The sequence below is a fragment of the Artemia franciscana genome, chromosome 17 (assembly GCF_032884065.1).
Source record: "Artemia franciscana chromosome 17, ASM3288406v1, whole genome shotgun sequence".
In the NCBI taxonomy this organism is placed as follows: Eukaryota; Metazoa; Arthropoda; class Branchiopoda; order Anostraca; family Artemiidae; genus Artemia; species Artemia franciscana.
In genome coordinates this window covers 37,986,144-38,008,366 of record NC_088879.1, presented here as the reverse complement: position 1 = coordinate 38,008,366, position 22,223 = coordinate 37,986,144, and the positions used below count along the sequence as shown (strand labels likewise).

Here is a 22,223-nt window from a genome sequence, read left to right as displayed (position 1 = left end):
TCCTTAATAGATTCAAACAGGGTCAAGAAAAGAAAACGAGGAATGAAAAAAGACGACTTTCGAAACTGGGATTTTTGCCTCGAATGAATTTTTATCCTTAGGCTGCTATTCTAGTTTTGCCAGCTAGGTATGGTTTGCTTTATTTGAGCTTTTGAGTTTGCCCCAACTCTGTCAATTTCATAGCAGCTTTTCTACTTTTTTCCTACTTTTCTTACTCGTTTCCCTAATGCTCCAAAAACATCTAATAAAAATTTGAAGATAACAATTTTGTTCTCAATAGTTAGGGAGGTCAACAAATACGCCTCTATGGGCTACCAGACCCCCAGATCACCTGGAACAAGAGCTGGAAATCATCCAAGTTACCCATCGCTTATACATGCATTTTATATTGACAAAGCGGGGAGGGGGGTCATTTTGATCCTGGGTGTATGACTAGCTTTAAATTTTTGGGAACCCTTTTTTGGCCAAGACGATCATGTTTTGTTGACGTTATGGGAGGAAGGGTTCTAAAGCATTCAGGAAATGGGCAAGACATGTTTTTTTCTAATTAAGTGCATTTTGAGGTAGTTCTTAGGGATCCTTCACTAAGCCAAGAGTTTTCAGACCTGCCTAAGAGCAATATCTGAACGCTTCATATGTACCTGAGTAAATCAAAGACGGTCTGCGCATCTGCTTTTCAAAATTATTTACAATATCTTTGGAATGACTTAATTATAATTCATTGAAAGAATATTGGAGGGCTGGGAGATCTAGTGGATTTTGGAATTATTTTTATTTTGACTTGGAGAGGGGAAGCGGGAAAGGCTTGATTGAAAGACACTACGTGTATTCAGGTCATCAAAATATCGTGTCAGTAGTTTCTTGGGAACAAATTAAGGGATAAAGTGTACATTTTGGCACTTTCGGAGAAAGGGAGAGGGAAAGGTGGGGCGAGGAAAATTAAAATTTAGTTTTGAGTGATGGTGAAAGATCTGGCAAATTTTAGTCTCTAGTTCATCTAGTTAAAATCGAACTTTGTAATCCTGGAGGAAATCAAATATGTCCAGTTCTCCAAAATCTCAAATATGAATGATTAAGAAGGTGTTCATATGATAAATAGATTGTATTTGTTGTGGTTAAAAACATTTTCCGTGAAGAATAGCATTTCAGACGTAATCAAACAGTTCGTGGTAACGAACTGTAGTAAAGAGCGACCCAGCTCAATAGTAACCAAAACTCTACAAAATGAAATTTTGGTACCAATAGCTACATCAAAATAATCTAATTTTAATGCCGATTTTAAATATATAAGTTTCATCATGTTTAATCTTACCCATCAAAAGTTACCAGCCTGAGAAAATTTGCCTTATTTTAGAAAATAGGGAGAAACAACCCCTAAAGTCATAGAATATTAACGAAAATCACACCATCAGACTCAGTGTATCAGAGAACCCTATTGTTGAAGTTTCAAGCTCCTATCTACAAAAACGTGGACTTTTATATTTTTTGCCAGAAGGCAGATCACGGATGCGTGTTTATTTGTTTGTTTGTTTTTTTTTTCCCAGGGGTGATTGTATCGACCCAGTGGTCCTAGAATCTTGCGAGAGGTCTCATTTTAACGGAAATGAAAAGTTCTAGTGCTCTTTTTAAGTGACCAAAAACTGGCGGGTACCTAGGCCCCCTCCCACGCTAATTATTTTCCCAAAGTCACCGGATCAAAGTTCTAAGATAGCCATTTTATTTAGCGTAGTCAAAAAACCTTATAAATATGTCTTTGGGGACGACTTACTCCCCCACCGTACCCGTGGGAGGGGAACAAGTTACAAACTTTGACCAGTGCTTACATATAGTAATGGTTATTTGGAAGTGTACATACGTTTTCTGAGGGATTTTTAGGTTGGGGGGGGGGGGGGTTGAGAAGAGGGGTATATGCTGGGGGAACTTTCCTTGGAGGAATTTATCATGGGGGAAGAAATGTTTCATGAAGGGAGCGCAGGATTTTCTAGCATTATTTAAAAAAAACAATGAAAAAATAAATATGAAAAAGTTTTTTCAACTGAAAGTAAGGATAAGCATTAAAACTTAAAACAAACAGAGATTATTACGCATATGATGGGCTCAGCTCCTCCTAATACCTCGCTCTTTACGCTAAAGCATTTTTAGTAATTTCAACTATTTATTCTAAGGCTTTTGTGATTCAGGGGTCATTCTTAAGAAATCGGGACAAAATTTAAGCTTTAGTGTAAAGAGCAAAGAACTGACGAGGGGGTGAACCCCTTCATATACGTAACAGAAAGATGAGAATACAGAAGTTCGTTACGTAAGCTAATTTGTAAGTTACGTATATCTTTTACTAATAAAAACATTCGTAAAAAATTAAAGGTTCTAGTTGCCTTTTTAAGTAAGCAAAACATCGGAGGGCAACTAGGCCTCCTCCCCCGCTCCTTTTTTTCTTAAAATAATTTGATCAAAACTATAAGAAAGCCAATTAGCCAAAAAAAAATTTTGCAAATTTCGTTTTAATTATTCATCTGCGGAGAGCCAAAATCAAAACATGCATTGATTCAAAAACGTTTAGAAATTAAACATAAAAAAAACAAGTTTTTTTAACGGAAAGTAAGGAGCGACATTGAAACTTAAAACGAACAGAAATTGCTTCGTATATGAAAGGGGCTGCTTTCTCGTCAACGCCCCACTCTTTACGCTAAAGTTTTTTACTGTTGTAAAAAGTAGAGTTAAGACAACAAGAGAAACAAGATAGACAACAAGGAACTATGTGCTGCTGGGTTGTTGAAATGGCGTAAATGCAAAATCATAGGCACAAGTTACGATACTAAATTGAAACTTCCAGGAAATATTGATAGAGTGAACAAGTTGACCCGGGATTGTCATTGGAGAAAGGGTAGAGATACAAAAATAGTTTATATGTGTCCATGTTATCAAAACACCACATCTGCGAAATCTGGAGAAGAAAAATAACGGGTTAAGTAGCCAAATTTGAGAGAGTATTGCACAAGGGGGGATCAAATGGATTTTAAATTGTTGATCAAAAAAGAAAGGAGAGTCTATTAGCTCCCCATTCAGCTTTCTATAGAAATTTGAAGGGTTATATTTAACTGAAGACGAGCAAACACAAAGTCATGTAATAATTTAAGCATGAAACAAATAGCAATTACCACAAAAAGAATCAGGGCTAACGCATCCTAAAACATTATCCAGTAATTAATTTCATAAGTATTGCCTATTTGTATCTTCAAGTGGGTGAGAAGCCCCCTCCAAAACATAAAGCATGAATCATAAAGTGTTTGTTGGTGACATAAAACAAATTATTTCCCAACAGTTCAAACTTTACCCAAGGTGTAGTCGGCGTTTCTCCGACCTGACCTTTCTCTCAAAAACTGACTAAAAAAAAACTAATTAACATATATTTCGTGTACGCTTTATATATTTTCCAAAAAAAATATGTTTAAAATGCAAGTATTCAAAGGAAAATACAGTAAGTTTCTCTTAGATTCAGTCCAAATATTACGGTCAATCGTCAATCTATATAACAATTCAGCTGATATTCAATTTGAAATCAACATATTTCCTTTGTGTTAGTCGATTTTGAATCCGGTGTTAATGGTCGCTCAGTTCGCAAGCATTGGTTTTAAAATGTGTATTTTCTAAATTCTATGCTCTTCCTAAGACTTTACTCGACCAATTATTTCCAACATGCAATAGAGTCTTTAAAAGGGAAAACTTTTCCTTGTACTTAAAAAGAAAAACCTAACATTTATGTTAGCTTACAAATCAAATAAAAATCTTATTAGATGACTTGTAACTCCCCTCAGAATGATTCTTTTATTTTGATTGATAGTATATCTATGTTTGAAAGCAAAAATGAAATGCTATTTGGTTTAAAAATTGCTTTGAAACAGAATTTCAACCTAATTGTCTCTAGGGTGAATAAAGTCTTTAAAATATGATCACACGAAATAAATAAGACTTACGGCTCATAAGTCACATGATCAAGGAAAAATTTCTCTTGTTTCATCCCCCCTTCATCTCTAGTCTATAAAAGGTATAAACTTTTGTCAGATTTCAAACAGAAAGAGAAAGATCGGGACTGAGATTCACCTATTATAACAAAAAATAGTTAAAGAAACTTCCCAGAAATAAAAACTCGTCTATAAAAAGGTGGTAAGTTACATACACTGCTACAGTAAAAACATGGCAACAAAAAGGTAAACAGCCTGTAATACGTCAATAACATAGATATCCGCTAGTTTGAATTCCTCCATATATAAATATTACCTCGGTAAATTACGCTTCTGTTTATACCTCGCCACCACAAGTTGAATTTTTAGACTATATGTAAAATATGGTTTGTAATTTTTTATTCCAATATACATATTTTTTTAATTTTTGGATTTATATGTTTAAATTAGGTTAAAAATATAAGTCTTTATTTCTTTAATAGTATTTTTTTTGTCATTTAAGTTTTCTTTGCAAAGCTTGCAGCCTTAGTTCTAGGGGCTATGTGGGTTAATGTCATCCCTGGAGGCATAGTTAGTTGACCTTCCGAATATTTGAACAAAAATGGCTTTCTGAAAATTGTGATCAGATTTCTTTGGGGGAATGGCTAAAATTGGCATGGTGGGGGGCTATTTCCCCTCGATCACTTTGGACTCTTAAAAGGGCAACATACCTTTCAATTCTCAATCGAATGGCTTACTTCAAAGCTTCTACAACAACCCCTTCTACGTGAAGTTGCTCTGAGATAAAAAAAAATATAAATAATATATTTATGGTTCATGGCTCTCTAATACAGGTAACGCTGGAGCGTTGTCCCTGATAAAGCGACCTGGTAATTAAAATCCAGGCAATGCATAACTGAAAAGAGTATAATGGGCATTTGTCCCGCTCCTCTTGGAAGGCTAAAATGAACATAAAAAAGCAAAATTTTATTACATTTAAGGCTTTTTCTAGGAAAAAAAGTAATAGACTTAGATATATTCCTTACTTTAGAAATATAATTGCTGGGCTAATGCTCCCCAACCAGCCCAAGGAATATTCTTAGGAGCGTCTTTAATAAGTCTTTTCTGATGAAAATATTTACAAAATTCAGAAGTAGATTTTCATCCTTCCATGGAGAATTAGCGTCCATACTTTGTTACGTTCCAAAAACTTTAGAATTACATTCTGACACTTACTAACGCACGGATTAATCCAAAGGAGCCTTTGCCATCCAATACAACTATAAACGGTTCCAACATCATGTGCCCGGCAAGCACAAGAGGTCCGTAGTTCAGTTCCTAGAATTCCAATTACCGCTCTTCGACAACCTTCTGTGGGTCCATCACACGTCTTGGTTGATACGTCTACTGCACAGTACTGCTCAAAGATCTCCAGCTTTGGTCTGGAAAACAAAAGAGGTTACTAAAGGCAAATTTCAGCTGACCACAAATTTCGGCAGTTACACTAAAAATAGAATAACGACGGTAAATCATATAAAGGTTTTTGATAAATTATTATTGCAACCCCTGTTTAAGCTTTGCAAGCTCAGTTCAAATATCCTTAAACTACAGTTTTCCTGTAACAGTTTTTGAAGTAGATTTTACAAGGAAAATATAAATAAAAAGTCGTAAAACAAATGACTACAAACTTGTTATTTGTCGACAAATTCTGGTTATATTTTTGAACTTATAACACAAAGTTGCTATAAAACTATATTGAAATTTCCTGTTGAACCTGAAAAATTTGCAATAAATTTTAAACTTATTTTTTTCATATGATCCTTCATTATGATTCTTAGGGAGCTTAGGGTGTTATTAGACCCTACCTGATAACCTACCTGGTATCAATACCCTACTTGGCAAGCGATTATCCTTTAAGAATGCGTTACATAAAATTAAATTGTGAAATGGAATTCAGTACTGTATTTTTTCTTCAGTTATCCCTTTCATCGTTGCTTCAAAAGGGTCCTTAATTTAGTTTCGTTGTTTATTTTGAGTTTTTTTTATTTTCCTTTGGACTTTAATCTGCACTTTATTTTCTATTATTCTGTACTAAGGACAGTTCAGCGGAGGTCTCAATTGAAATATTTGCATAATCAATTCTTCTGTTTTTCACTGGCTATTATCTCCCTCGTTTCTCTCTTCTTTGTGATTTTTTGTTTTGTCATGATTAGCCAGTGCGGTCTCAGAAATTATTTAATACCAAAAACTTGTACAGGGAGCATAAATCTGCAATAATTTTTAGTATAATTTAATCTTATAATAATTTAATTTAATAATTTAATTTAACTTATTAAAATTTTAATAATTTAATTTTAATAATTTTAATTTGATAATATAATTTAATTTGAATAATAATTTTTAATATAATAATTTATAAGTATAATATAATGATTTTAATCACCTATTAGTTTATTTGAACTAGTTTTGCAAAATATGTTGAATTTTTTTCGCTTAAAGTTTCAACTTTACTCTTTACTTCGATCAGAAAAATTTTGCGTTTTTGAAATTACTTTTTGTTCTCTTTAAGATTACAATAAACCTTTATAAATAATTTTAATATAATTTACGTTGACAAACTACATAAGTCAGCCTGTGTTTTTGTAAAAATAGAGTATTAGTATCAGATTTTTCATTCCCACCTCTCTTCTACTTTCCCACAAAAAAAAAAACAACAAAATAATAATAATAAAATTGTGTCACATAAAGAGTCCAAGGGCTATATTATCCTCAGTACTTTTGAAGAGTTTTTAGAAAGTTGAAGGAAATTAAAAGGTACAGTTAATATAAGTTACAAAAATTCATGTTCTTATTTTGGCATATGTCTGTCGCCGTGATACAATAAATTTTGCAATATCTTAATAAAGCGAAATATTGTTTTCTTCTTGTTTTTTTTTGTCCTGGACAGACACGTACGCAGGAATTTTTGTCGGGGGGGGGGGGGCAAATCCTTCGAAACAGCAGATATAAAGTAGTACTTTTTTTATTTAGTAACTAAATAAATGCAAAAAGCACATATATCGGAAAATACAGATTAGCTTTAATCTGTGGTATTGTAGCGGATAAGGGGAAGAAGACTGAAGCCTCAAAAGTACGTTTTGGGCTTAGGTTATGTTTATAGAGATTTAGAACCAGTGATTAGTCTATCATATACCACTAAAAAGGAAATTTTAGGGTTAACAGTACAGTATGGGTGTTGTGGGGGGTAGTTCTTCTATTGCAAAAACATTGATTTTAATGAAAAATTATAGTTTCCAAAATTAATCCATTAAAAGCTGTACTTTATCCTGAAAAGGGGGGATAAGCGCCTTAATATCAAGGATAATTTTATTTTGATGTGGAAAAAAACTCTATACAAAAAGAAATAACATTACAATCACTAATTACTTCAAAGAGGGTAAAAATTTAGACAGAAAATGGGTTTAATAATTGGGCAGTGACTTGACTTCTTAATAAATGTCCCACTTTTGCCAGAAATCCCAAGAAACCTTGGGGAAATTAAACATTTCACAAAATTTCGAGGGGGAGGGCGGGTCCGAAGGGCCCCCCTGCGTACGTGTCAGGTCCTGGACTGCTACATTTTAGGGCAACCGATCATTAAATCATGTCAGTATGAAACATAAAAGGCTAAAAAAACAAATAAATAAATTCTCTAGATTCAGGGGGATAGTAGGCTCTTCCTACCCCCAAATGATAGACCTGTGTGTGGCATAGGAAAAAGATGGTCAATTCAAGCGCGCCTTGACGAGGGGAATGAAGTAAAACAATGATTGCGAAAACTAAATCAGGTTACATATTTCGACGGTCATACAGTCCCCACTACTGCTTAAGAAAAAAAAGGGGGTTTAAATTCTTTTTGGTGAAATCCCTTAATTTACTTTTACTGCTAGGATAAACATAACTATATTTATCTTTATTCCTGAATAAGTTTTAAATTTGAGAGAAAATATTCTTTTCATATGCATTTCTTTTAAAGCTTCTTTTTAAACTTTTCGTTATTAAGGAAAATGGGAGTGGGCATTCAAAAGGAGTTTTTTAAGCATTTGGTTATGGATTTTTGGCCATGAGGTTTCAGCGTACCTTGCTTATGCTTTCCAGCCTATCAGCTCCATATTTGACTATGGATGACATTACCAAGAAAATCCTTACCCGGCAATTAAATGCAACCATTAGCTTTAAAATGTACTCTTAGACAGCTTTCTACGATGTTTTGTTATCCCTATAGCGCTGGAAATATAATAAAATAAGATATATCTGCGTTTCGAGCCTTAAATATAATTCACATTTGAGAACTCATTTTCTGGAAACCCCTATATAACTAACTAATTTTGAACTAACTTAGATTTAACTTGATGTATCTGCTTTTAAATGAATCTAGTTAATTCGATAAACAAAATTCTAGGGAAAAATCTAGATAACTGAATAATTGAGGGTATCAGCCCCTAAAGTTTTAAGCACCGTGAATTTGTCATAAAAAATTATTTGTGGAATATTTTTCACTTTACTCTATTTTTTCCCTTTTTCTGCCTTTATCTTTATCGATTTCATTTTACTTAATTTTGACTTTATCTGATTTTAACTTTTTAGGTTTGTTTTTTTACTCTAAGTCGAATCACCCGACACTTTAATTGAGAGGTATAACTGCATCATACACTGAAATCCATCTAATTAAAGCTTTCAGAGAAGTTCCTGGAATCATTCGTAAATGCATTAATCGAAAGCTTAACAGATATATTGAAAAGCAATATTCAGCAAAATTTCTCTTTCTTGGATCGATTTTATTCTTCTAGAGAGATGCGACGTGGGTATGATGCGCATTTTTATAGAGACAGTTAGTCCTACAATACAAGTCGGGACTATTTAAATGGAGTTTGCCTAAAGAACTGAGATTCATTTTAGATAACTAGATTTGATATAAGTTTTCATATTTTGTTTTTTATCTGCATTATTTTGTCAACTTTCATAACAAACTCGGGATACTAAAAGGATGAAAAGTATTATAAATAATTCTGTAGAAATTAAAGTCGTGATATCTAATATCTTTAGAAAAGAAAGAATGGCATGTCTTCTTTATATTAAAGGATAAGCCATAAGTGTTCAGTATCAAGGTGGACAATGTCCAGGAAAATGACATTCGACATAAAAGCTCCTTGGTTTTGGGGGATTTTTTGATTTTGGGTGCATCAATAAAATAAATAGGCATGCTGTATGGCACTTTTATCTAGATTGCATTCTATATAATATTTAGGCAGACCTAGTTGGCAGAACAAATATGGGACAATGAAAATATTAAAAAAAAACAAAAAACATTGAGCTGTAACTTTTTTCAAGCAGAAGTAATATAACACTGTCGAGCCCCCGATTGAAACCCATTGTTTTCGAAGTTAGAACCCGATATTTATTATAATAAAATTGTAAGATAGGAGAACTGACATATCCAGTCATCAAAAGCTACCTGAATATCGAAAAGCAATATTTAGGTGAAATTCTTTTTCATAGATCAATTCAATCCTTTCATAGAGATATAACATGAAGATTGCGTTATCTTTAATGTTTTATAGGGAAAGCTAGTCATGCAAGGGCCATAAAATTCATACTTAAGTTTTTAAGGTTGACTAAGTTCTTCATTCAACTTGTCACGATAGACGCTGAAAACGACAAAGATAAGAAATTTCTACTTAAAGAGACTGTAAAAACCAAGTTTGTGACCAGCTATTTCATTGTTTGAAAGGTAAAAGTAGGTATATACATTATATTTAGACAACACAATTTTCCTCTCATAATTTTCAACAATATACGTACAGATTTATGACAGTTAAAAGAAAGGTAACATTTAAAATTTGAGTTCTTCAAAGTAACTAAGAAATACTTAAATTTTAGCTTAACAATTTTGGTACTTTATCCAAATACTCTCCGCACAGATCCCTTTGCTAGTAAAATTAGTAGCAGCATTGTTTCAGACTTATCTTGATTCCACTCTCCATGATTTCCCTAAACTTGGACCGATTGCATTGGGATTCAGTTCTCTTTTTAGCATCAAGTATACATGGAAACCCCCAATTCAGGTCAATCCTTTAAATGTCAATCCTTCGAAGTGAATCCACCTGTTTTGAAGGTAAATTTCGAAACCATTGCAGGGCTATCCCTCTCACTCCAATATGTTCCAGCTTTCCCAGTAAGATTGTATGCAATATAGCAGCTGGCAGAAGACCTGAGTGAAGTGCCCGTTGATGAATCAGCTTAGGGATGCCAGATTGTCTTCTGTTGAATGACCTGGTCTGAAGTCGAACTGACGAATATTAAAAAATCTTTTTTTTTTCAAAAAACTGGTGAAGTAGTCTTTGAAAGGGTTTTTCAAAAACTTTGAAAAAACAGAAAATGTTGATATGGGTTGGAAATTCGATAGATCGTCCTGTGGGTTACCTGTATGCAGAGGGAGTAAGCTTGATTTTTTTAGTATCGAAGGAAAAACACTACTTATTAGAGACAAGTTTACGAAATAAGTTAATGGCTTTAGGATATAAGGGAGGACTGCTTTCAGGTATTTCGTGTGTGTCCGGTCAAATCCAGATGCTGATGTACCTTCCAAGGTCTTTACAATTAGCTCTACTCCAGTTGATGTCGCAGGAATTATTGCCATTGATTTGGTGCATGCTGAGCCAAGGTAATGCTTTTAAGGTTTCTGGGGACTACTCGCAGGATTAGATGTAATTTCTCCAATTCCTGTGAAAAATGTACCGAGTTTTTTTTCAACCTAAGTAGGTTACATAACAGCCTCTCTGTTGACAAAAAGTCTAGAAGGCAATTCTACTCTCTTATCATTTGATTGCAAAACCAAATTAATGACCTTCCAGACTTTTCGTCCATCTTTCCAACCTTCCAAGGGTTTGTTATTCATATAATTTTTTTTGCTTTCATCGGCACTGAATGAAGGCATTTCTTATACGTGTCATATCTCTCTAGATTTTTTACGGTTTGGGTGGTTTCTCTAATTTGCCCATAACTTGTTTTTAAAATTTATGAACGTGAGTAAGCTTTCGGTAACCTATGGACACATTCGTATATTTTTTCTTCCACGATTTCTTAGTTTATCTTTGAAACAGTATGTTTTATGTGCAGATACAAACGCTTTGTGGAAAATTTCAATACTTTCGTTCACATATTCTTTCGCTAGGACACTGTCCCAAGAAACTTCATTTAACTCATCTTTTAAGAGTCTAAGATGGTTTATTGTTACGAGCGCAGTTGACATCCTCGCTGTGTGTTGAAGACAGTGCGTATAGGAAAGTGATCGGATATGTCGCTAGTGATGACTGATACCATCGCTGGACATAATCTAGAAAAAACGTTGTCAATCGGTGAATGTGTATTTTCTGTTACTCTTGTTGGAATCGTAGTTGAAGGGTAAAGATTAGATCCTGACATAATAGGGAGAAGATCCAAAATTTGCTCAGTTTGCTAATTTGCGATTTTTCTGAACAAGGTTTCTTATCCTTTTGAATGTTTTTGTTGGCTGAAACTTATAATTTTGGGTCTTATATTTGCTATTTTTTGGCCTATTCTGTAATGTTTCGTAGCCTTTTGTAGGTTTGTGTTGTCTGGAAATTATTATTAGGAATGTTAAGTTTTCTATTTCGGGACTGTCATTGCAAGGGTTCTAAGCTCTTCAGAAGCGTGTATTGTTTGAAAATTATGATTTGAGGTGTTTAGTTTGCTAATTTCTTAGCTATGTTTCTTAGCTAGGGTTTTCTTAGCTAGATTTCTTATGCTTTCATTGGTGGGTGATGTCTGAAACTTATTATTTGGGACGTTTATTTTACTATTTCGGGACTTTAGTAACCAGGCTCCTACGCCTCTTATAGATTATATATATATATATATATATATATATATATATATATATATATATATATATATATATATATATATATATATATATTGAGCAGATACCTCTGCATTTGATACCCAAAAAATGTCACATCAAATTTGTTGTTACACTTATATACAATGTCTTATAAAGACGTGAAAATAAAGTTGAAAACTTTAGATCCAAAAAATGCGGGGATGAAGAGAGGAGGGTTTTGGAGGAGGATATTTTGGATTATTGGGCTTTTGAGGGGCAGGTTTTGATAGGAAAGGTTGGTCACGAGCAAGAGAATGTTAGGTGTCAGAACATCCTATTAGATCCGTCGAATTTTAAGAAAATACAATCGTTGAACCAAATGGTCTTATTGGGTAAATGGCGTTAAAAAAAAAGAAAAAAAAGCCGTGACCGATGTGCGTCGATCATGATACATATGTAAAAATTAATTGTTGAATAATCTATTATGTAAAGATTCAGTATGGAAACCCCGGTTAAACATGTTTTTCATCTTCAAGGAGTTCACTCAAGCCGTTATACAAAAATTGCTTATATACTGGTTCTTGGCCTTGGATGTCTGCCATAGCAACCTTTTAGCTATGATAGGCAATGTAAGACTGCAGTGCCTCTTGCTGTCCTTTGAAAATCTCCAGGTGACTTCCTCCTTCATACAACAGTCCAGGATAATCCAGTTGAACACGTGGACGATAACCGTCACTCAGTTAGCTCGATACATTGACCCATATATGAGCAAAGCAGGAACACATTACTCTCAAACAGGAGATCTTGGATCTTGGTACGGTGGCCCCATAGTGTCCAGAAGACGCATTCTACTCGCTTTTTACGCTAAAGTCTGTCTTTTTGTAACAATTTTATATGAAAGACTGCTCAAATAGTAAGACTGTTGAAAGTGAATGAAAAATACTTTTAAAGAGCTTTGATACTTTAGCGTAAAGAGTGAGGGCTGAGGAAGGGGCAGCCATGGACGCATGTTGGATAATTTCTGTTCATTGTATGTTTTAAAGTTGCTCTTTACTTTCAGTTAATAAACCTTGGTTTTATTTTATCTCGATCAAAGGACAAATGATAGCGTACGATAACGATAGGGTATTAAGCGGGTTCAAAGATGCTTGTGTGCTAGTCAAAAAAGTATATGTTTGTTTTAAGATTTAGAAACACTCATCACTTCTTGATAAATTTTTTTTGGCTTTCTATAATCGAAATTTGAAAAATAAAATTGTTCAACTTTAGTACTGCAAAATTTGCTATGCATATTCAACACATTTTAGTAGCATAGTTTTCCACCAAAATGCAATATTTTTATAATCTTTTGTATTAAGTAGCCAATCATATTAGACAGCATTTACGTCTTTCAATTAATTTAAGAGTTACATGTCCTTCCATAAAAAAGTAAAGTAAAATATGACTTTTCTCTCTCTCTCCACACAAAAGGAATCGGTAAATTATATAAAAGCTGTCAAAAAACGGCACTACTTTAGATTAAAGTTGAAAAAGTAAGTGACTATTAACTATTCAAGTGTGAAATAAATAATGACAACAGGGTTGTCAGTCTTGGCAATTTATTGCTCGATTTTTTTTCTTATTTTTATCGCTAAAATTATTTATTTATTTTGTTATTTACGGTGATTTTATTAGCATCTTTATATTTTTATTAACTGTTAGAGCACTAAGGAAACCTGTTGGTAGGCTTGTCTACTATCCAAATAATATTGATGAATACTTTGATGTAGGCTCACCGCCGTAACCAAGCCTACAGAAAAATTTCAAAATTGAAATCACCCGCAATATTTAGTGCTATCTGTTGGTGCAACTTAAAACTATCTCTGACTACGATGCTTAGTGGTCGAGTTGTAATAGGAAATTACTTGGACATGAGTATAACCGAGTAGAAATTATATGAGGAGGCAAGCCCCCCTTAAACTCTGATGTAGTTGTCCCTTGGACTCCCTTTGCATGGGAATACCAAAACTAACAGTAAGAGTTCAATTTGCACTAGTTGCACCATATGTAACTTCATAGGTATTCACCGCTTTGGTCCGATAATCAGTTGAGACAAGTGATCGATGGCAACGTGATAATGGTGGCGGCCCAAAAATGATCGGGTAAAATGAATGATCTATTGAAAGACAACGAAAAGGCTGAATCATAACTGCGTAGCAACACCTTTGAAACACCTTTGAAACACTTCATCACCTTTGAAACACTGATTTACCAGAAGCTCTGCAATTAGGAATATCCTGTCACGTTAGCATATTTTACAAATTTACAAAAAAAAGAAGGGACGTTTATCTGACAACTAATTAGGTGTCATGCAACACTCTAGAGTGATTTTTCTCGAATGTATGTATTTTTCGGACAATCTACCTATTGGCTTTATATAAGACAGATAGTAGCACTGATCACAGTCAGGTGCATTCACGTCCTCTATTTGATGGGCTATCTCAACTAGCTCAATCGTTTGCAAAGATAACACAGCAAAAATGTAGAAACACGGCATGATTAGATCATGCTCAAAATCCTTGCTGTAGCTTAGTAAAGAGCAACCCTTAGCTCGTAATTGCCTGAAACCAGAAATTAGGCTTTTGAGAAGACTGTTTAGTAACAATACAATTTTTACTGAAATTTAATCGAATAGGAATTTATCACAACGAAAAGAAATTTTCCAAGAATTTATGATGAAGCCTGAGACCCTAAAAAATGACTATTTTCGGAGCACTGTATTTGAGCCAATTCTGGGTACTTACATTAATACGACTCTAAAGCATTATAAAAACGTAATAAAAAACATGTCTAGAAAGTCATTATTTAAATAATGGACTGAAACTCTTCCTACGGTAACCTCTTTCGCTGTTTTATAAACTATGCCTGTTGTTTTTTCACTTTGACTAGTTTTTTTCCACCCCACCCCTCATCTTAATATGTGTGAGATTGTGCTTGATAAAAGACAAACCCTTTTCCCCAATTATTTGGAAAAAAAATTGTATAGATCATGCCCCTTGACTATCTGGATATAAATCGCTCTTGACCACCTTTCTCCAATTATAATGCTGGAGCTATGCCTCTGAGGAGGTGATTTGGAGGAAAGTTAAATTGAGCAATCATAATAAAGGTGGCATTTTTACTGCAAGCGTTCTGATAACAAAACACTAAATAAGTGAAAATTTTCCTGCAACTGACTAAAATAGAATATTTCATAAGTATCTGTTATTTTTCATTTATAAATTAAAAAAAAATGTGATAATAAACCACTCACGGTTCTCACTTAAGCCCATATCCAGGCAGGTACGCAGGAACTTATTTTGGAGGGGGGCCAAAACCTTCGAAACAGCAGATATAAAGTAGCACTTTTTTATAGTAACTAAATAAATGCAAAAAGCACGTATATCGGAAAATACAGATTAACTTTAATCAGTAGTATTGTGGCGGATGGGGGAAGGAGACTGAGGCCTCAAAAGTACTCTTTAGACTCAGGTTATGTTCATAGCGATTTAAAACCAGAGATTAATCTATTATATCTCACTGAAAGGGAAATTTTAGGGTTAATAGTGCAATATGGGTGCTGTGGGGGTAGTTCTTCTATTGCAAAAACGTCGATTTTAATGAAAAATGATAGTTTCCAAAATTAATCCATTAAAAGCTGTACTTTATCCTCAAAACGCCATAATATCAAGGATAATTCTATTTCGTTGTGGAAAGCAAAATCTTTTACAAAACAAAATAACAGTACAATCGCTAATTACTTCAAAGAGGGTAAAAAGTTAGACAGAAAATGGGTTAATAATTGGGCAGTGACTGATCAGATAATCTGATCAGATAATTGCATGCTGTAAAATCCCCCAAAAAAACTTCATACATGTATCTAGATTCTTAAAAAAGCCTACTTTTGCCAGAAATCCCAAAAAACATGGGGAAATTAAACATTTGAAAAATTTCAGGGGGGGCCTGGGCCTGAAGGCCCCCCCCCCCCTGCGTATGTGCCAGCCCATATTCAATTGCAAAGTATGAGAGAAGTGAGAAGTCAAACCAACATTTAATGTCATATTTTAGTGAAAACTCCCTTTGACTTTTTGTATCATTGCCTAATTTAGAGAGAGATCTTTTTTTAGGTTTATTGTTTGTATCTGAAAGAGGCACACATATTTGATACTCTCCTTGAATCTATGGTTAATTTCTAGTTGCAATTATCACGCTACTATTGATCATTGTGATAAAATGCCCTCACTCTTTTTAAATAGTAGCTTTAATGTATTTTATCTGAATGTTCGTGGAATAAGAGACAATTGGGATGATCTGAAATCGGATTTGTGGTCTGAAAACTGTTGCCCTTTTAACTCAATTAAATAATAAACAAGTTTTTTTAAATGCAAGTAAGGAGCGACATTAAAACTTAAAACGAACAGAAATTACTGAACATTAAAACGAACAGAAAATTACAGAATTACTTATATGAAAGGGGTTGTCTCCTCCTCAGCGCCTCGCTCTTTACGATAAAGTTTGACCCTTTGTCACAACTCTACTTTTTAAAACAATAAAAAACATTTTTAGCGTAAAGAGCGAGGTGTTGAGGAGGGGAAAATCCCTTTCATATACGAAGTGATTTCTTTTCGTTTTAAGTTTTAATGTCGCTCCTTACTTGCAGTTAAAAAAAGTTGTTTTTTTTTATTTAATTTCTGAACGTTTTTAAATTAATACATGTTTTGATTTTGGCTCATCGCATAATTTTTTTGTTGCTAAATGACTTTCTCATAGTTTCGATGGGACAATTGTGATGAAAAAGAGGGGTGGGGGAGGAGGCCTAGCTGCCCTCCAACTTTTGGTTACTTAAAAATACAACTAGATTTTTTATTTTTTTTTTTTATGAACGTTTTTGTTAGTAATAAACATACGTACTTTACGAATTAACTTACGTAATGATCTTCTATATTTGTGTATTTTCATTACGTATATGAAATCAGTACTTCGTCAATACCTTGCTATTTACGCTAAAGCTTGAATTTTGTCTCAAATCTTTAAGAATGACCCCTGAATCACGAAGGCCGTAGAATAAATAGTTGAAATTACAAAAAATACTTTAGCGTAAAAAGCAAGGTATTGTTGAGGAGACGAACCTCCTTATATATTTAATATTTTAAGTTCATTTTAAGTTTTAATGCGGCTTATTACTTCAAGTTGTAAAAACAAAATATTTATTTTCTCATTGTTAAATATTGCTAGAAAATCCTGCATCCCCTTCATCAAATTTCTCTTTCCTCGTGATAAATTCCTCCATGAAAAGATCCTCGCACGTAACCTCCTCCCTGAGCCAACCCGACCCCCACGTGAAAACGTCACCCTGAAAACGTCTGTACACTTCATAATAACCATTACTATTTGTAAACAATGGTTAAAGTTTGTAAATTGCAGCCCCTCCCCCGGGGACTGTGGGGGATTAAGTCGTCCCCAAAGACATAGAACGGAATGTCAATCTAAAAGTTTCGATCAGATGACTTTGGAGACAAAATGTGCGTGGGAGGGGGCCTAGGTGCTCTCCAATTTTTTCGGTCAGCTAAAAAGGGCACTAGAACTTCTAACTTCCGTTAGAATGAGCCCTTTAGGGACATTTTAGGACCACTGGATCAATACGATTACCCCTCGGAAAAAAACACAAAAAAACCAAACAAATAAACACGCATCCGTGACCTGTCTTCTGGCAAAAAACACAAAATTCCGCATTGTTGTAGATAGGAGCATGAAACTTTTACAGTAGGGTTCTCTTATATGCTGAATCTGATGGTGTGATTTTCGGCTTTTACGGGGAATTTGTTGACTTTTAGTGGGTGTTCACCCTATATTCAAAAATAAGGAAGATATTCTCAGGATCGTAGCTTTTGATGGGAAAGATTAAACTTGTCGAAAATTATATATTTGAAATCAGCATTAAAATGTGATTCTTTTAATGTAGCTATTGGGATCAAAATTCCATTTTTTAAGGTTTTGGTTACTATTGAGTCGGCTCGCTCCTTACTACGGTTCGTAGTATTTTTTTGATGTAACTGTTAGTATCAAAATTACGTTTTTTAGAGTTTCGGTTACTACTGAGCTGGGTCGCTCTCTACTATAGTTTGTGAACGCAAACTGTTTGATAGGTTTAACAGAAACATGGTTATCAGATGGTGAAGATTTAACAGCTTATGATATGCATAGTTATATTGCTGTTCATGTACCGAGAATGGTGACAAATTGCTCAGTGGGTATTTCCTTATCTATAAAATCTGAGATTAAATTTAGTAGGTGTCCTGACCTTGAATCCTTGTTTACATCAGTAGTGTCTGACAGTAAGACAGTTTACTCTTTTGCCATTGCTCTGAAACACCAGTTTGTATGTGACACTGTTTGGTTGTTTTATAAGCCCCCTCCTTTTCTAACACATCTTTTTTGCCATTTGCATTTTGCGAGATTTTATTGTAATATGTTGGATCAACTATTATTATTGTATATTTTGGATCAAGTGATGAATTTGATCATCTTTTTGTTGCACTTTCTTCTTCTGGGCTACTTTCTTTAATTTTTTTCCTTCTCGTGTTGACCGTAGCCTACAAGAAAATTTACCTCTTTAATAGATAATATTTTAATTTCTAATTTTCCTGATTTGAAATTTACTGCTGGTCTTGTTTTCACTGGTCTTTCAGATCACTTCCTTATTTATCTGTCACTATTTGTGCCTAAAATTGAGATTGATCTGGATGAGCAGGGTGAGTCTCCTTTTACAACTTTTACTGATAAAGAAATTTCTGACTTAATGCACAATCTTTAGAGTAATGATTCGTCTAGTGTTCTTGAAGCTAATGATGTTGACTGTGCAACGAATTTATTTTTGTGTCGTATGGGAACTCTGTTGATAAGCATTTTCCTCTTAGGAAGAGATCAAGCAATTCAACATCCACATGCTCATGGATGTCTATAGGTCTGATTAATGCTACATATATGAAGGCGTCTCTGTTCAACGCTGCGTGTAAAAGTAAGACACAGGTTGATTTTTTGAAGCATAAACATTATAAAAATATGCTTACTTATTCAGTACATACATCAAACAAGCTGTATTTTTTACGTCGAATTGATGAGTATAAGAAAAATTTGCGCAAGGTTTTAATGAAGCTCTTTCCCACAAGAAACTCAAAGAGTCTTTCACATATCCTTACAGGAAATCTGATGTATCCATTGTGAATAAAAACTTCTCAACGAATGCCTTTAATTCGTATTCCCCACACTTCTTTCAGTTATCATACCAATCCAGAGTAGAGCAAGTAGTGCTTCCTTTGCAGAAAAGTCTTTTTTGCAGTCATTCTCAGATTCTTAGCATTATTTCTCAGTTTCCAAGCATCCGTTCGGTTAGTTTCGGTTTGAGTATTAATGTCCTTAAAAAAATTGTTCAGATTGTTTCTAATTCTAACTAACCTCTCTCTTTCTTTTGGTGCCTTTCCTTATTTAATTAAATTTGCTGATTTTGTACCTTTACATAAAAAAGTTGATTCGTCTCTAATTCAAAATATAGACCTTTTTCTCTTCTTCCCATCATCTCTAAGGCTGTTGAAATAGTATTGCATAGTGAACTCTCTTCATTTGTATTTAGTGCTAATTCAACTGCAGGAAATTCTCTTATAACTAACCATCAGTATGGTTTTCATCCCAATTTTTCTACCTTGCACGCACTTCTAGATGAAACAGGGTTTGTGCGTGTTAATCTGGACAAGGGCTTGTGTGTTTTGGGTCCATTTCTTGTGTCCTTTGGGGACTCTGTTGATGTTGCAGTACAGTAGCACGGAGTCGTTTGATTCTCTCTTTCACTTGTCTTCTAACAGCATAATTATTTGTTCTTCTATTTCGTTTTTAACGTGTTCTGATGCTCACTTTCACGTGTCAGTCAGCTTCCAAGCAGCCATTCGATTGATAGTTTTGATTTGAGCAATAGTGTCCTTAAGACAATTGTTCAGTTTGTTTCTAACCCTAACTAACCTTTCTCTTTCTTTTGGAACATTTCCTTATTTATTTAAAGTTGCTAATTATGTACCTTTTCATAAAAAAGGTGATTTGTCTCTAATCTCAGAATACATACCTACTTCTCTTCTTTCCGTTATCTTTAAGGCTGTTGAAAAAAACACTCTATCGCGGACTCTTCATATGCATTTAGTGCTAATTCTCTCACAGCTAACCATCGGTATGGTTTTCGTCTCCTTTTCTACCCCTAACCCCCCTTGTGTGTTTTGGGTCCATTTCTTGACTTTTCGAAGACATCTTATACGGTCGAACACTGTGTTCTTTTGTCTAACCTATTTTTATTTATAGTGCACGGATTCCCAAAAGAATGGTTAAGGTCTTACCTCTCAGGGAGATTTCAGGACCTTTTGGTTAATGGTTCCTCTTCCTCTACTTTGCCTGTATTGAAAGGTCTCCCACAGGCTCTCTGCTTAGACCAATTTTCTTTTTAATTTATATTAAAGATCCTGTTGATGGTCTTCATCCCCATGTGCACACTCATTCTTTTTGCTGACGACAGAAACTTTTTATTGCTGCAGTCGACCTGCCAAGCTCTTCTTGATAAAGTACACGTTTGGTGACGGTCAAATGATATAGCTCTTAATAGTGGGAGGAGCGCCATTTTACATTTCAGGACCCCTTATCGTACGAAAGACGCACAGGAGACAATCATCCTGACTTTTGGGAATGATGTTATACTGAAAGCTGCTATGGTGAAATTTCATCGTGCGTATCTTGACTGTTTTCTTTATCTTAAAGCTTATGTAACTCACACCCTTTGCCGCATCCTCTGTCAGTATTATGTTACACCGGGTCAACTCATTGCTTCCCCCAGATATTATGCTTTCTCTTTATCATGCTTTAATTTTTCCTTACTTTTCTTATTGCTACTCTGCCTGAGGTAGTAAAAATAAATCTATTCTGTGAAAACTTCAAAGAACTCGAAATAGGGCAATGAAGGCTACTTTTCTTCTCCCTTGGCTTTACCCTTCCTCTGATTTGTATAATGATACTAGAATGGCTCTGCTGGATCCTATTGTGGGTTAACGTAATCTTTTTTTTTGCACATTCTGATTTTCTAGGTACTCTTCTACCATCTCTATAGCCTTTTTTTCTCACAAACAAGTTCAGGTAGGCACTCTTCTTCGTTACGTAGTTCTTCTCGCAATCTTAATTCACCTATACGGTCATCAGCAGCAACTCAAAAGTCTCCTGTTTATCAATCCATTCTACTAAGAATTCCCTCCCTTCCGATATCCCGATATCTCTTTCTGCAAAGGCAGTTTCTCGTCAGGTATTTCCTGTTCAGTAATTTCTCTCCATTTTTTTCAATCTATCTCTTCTCTTTTTTAAAAATCATTTTCAGTTAAATGTTAATCCTCTATCTGTTAGATGTCCTATTGAATCTTGTTCCACTGTTTTTTTTGTTTTACATGTTTTATACAAGTTTTTTTTTATTTCTATTTTGTTTGGCCCACAACAAGCTAGGCTTCTTGGGCTTGGTAACCGCTTACGTTTGTAATAGTTTTTTTAGTGTTAATAAAATAATTAATTTGTTGATTGATAAAAAAGAAATAGAAAGGAGCAAACATAAATTTTATGCAACAACTTTTTTTCTAAGGAAACTACAGAGCAAAGCTGAAACTTAAAAGAAACAACTATTGCTTCAGGGGGCTATACAACATACAAAACCATCGATTTTCCGAAAACTCATGCAAAAACAGTTCATTGTGTTGGGAGCAGAAAAGTCCTTATGTATCTAATACAAGTGAAAAAACTAATTTTTAGGGACCTTAGTATTCTTTCAATGGCTATGATGTAGACTACAATACACAATTTGAATTCTCTAAGAAACTCAAAAAACGATATTTTACTCTCTTAACATAAAATTCCTTAATTAGCATAGAAAATGACAGACTTAAGAGAAAGCTTGGATTTATGAGAAAAGTATGTGTTTCATTTTCTATTCTATGCATAGCTTGTAATATAAATTTTAAACTGATGAAATGCAATCCAATGTTACTTGAAATCAAGAACTAATAAACCACGATAAAAACACCTGAAATTTAATTATTCCTCCCTATATGACCGATAATTTTAACAAAAAAAATGCAAATCTCTGAAGTTAGTTTATGGTCCCACTTAGATCCCTACTATATAGATGGGTTAAAAAGATGTTATAGGAGTTATATCAAAATTAGGCGAATTTAAATTATCTAAATGCGTCCTATAATTTTTTTCTGTTGTAAACAAAATCTAAAGTACTTTATAGTTCCATTATATACAAGTTATAGAATGTTTCAAGTTTTCAGTACAACTCTAGCTCTTCAGATTTGTAAAAATATAGGGAA

General features: G+C 34.1%; 1 protein-coding gene across 1 annotated transcript in view; it reads right to left on the bottom strand.

Moving 5' to 3' along the window:
- LOC136037575 (uncharacterized) overlaps positions 1-22,223 on the bottom strand; it is a 258,613-nt gene that overhangs the window by 52,410 nt on the left and 183,980 nt on the right. The window contains exon 9 of the mRNA XM_065720296.1: positions 5,175-5,380. Coding sequence (XP_065576368.1) covers positions 5,175-5,380 — 206 coding nt within the window. The remainder of the gene's footprint in view (positions 1-5,174; positions 5,381-22,223) is intronic.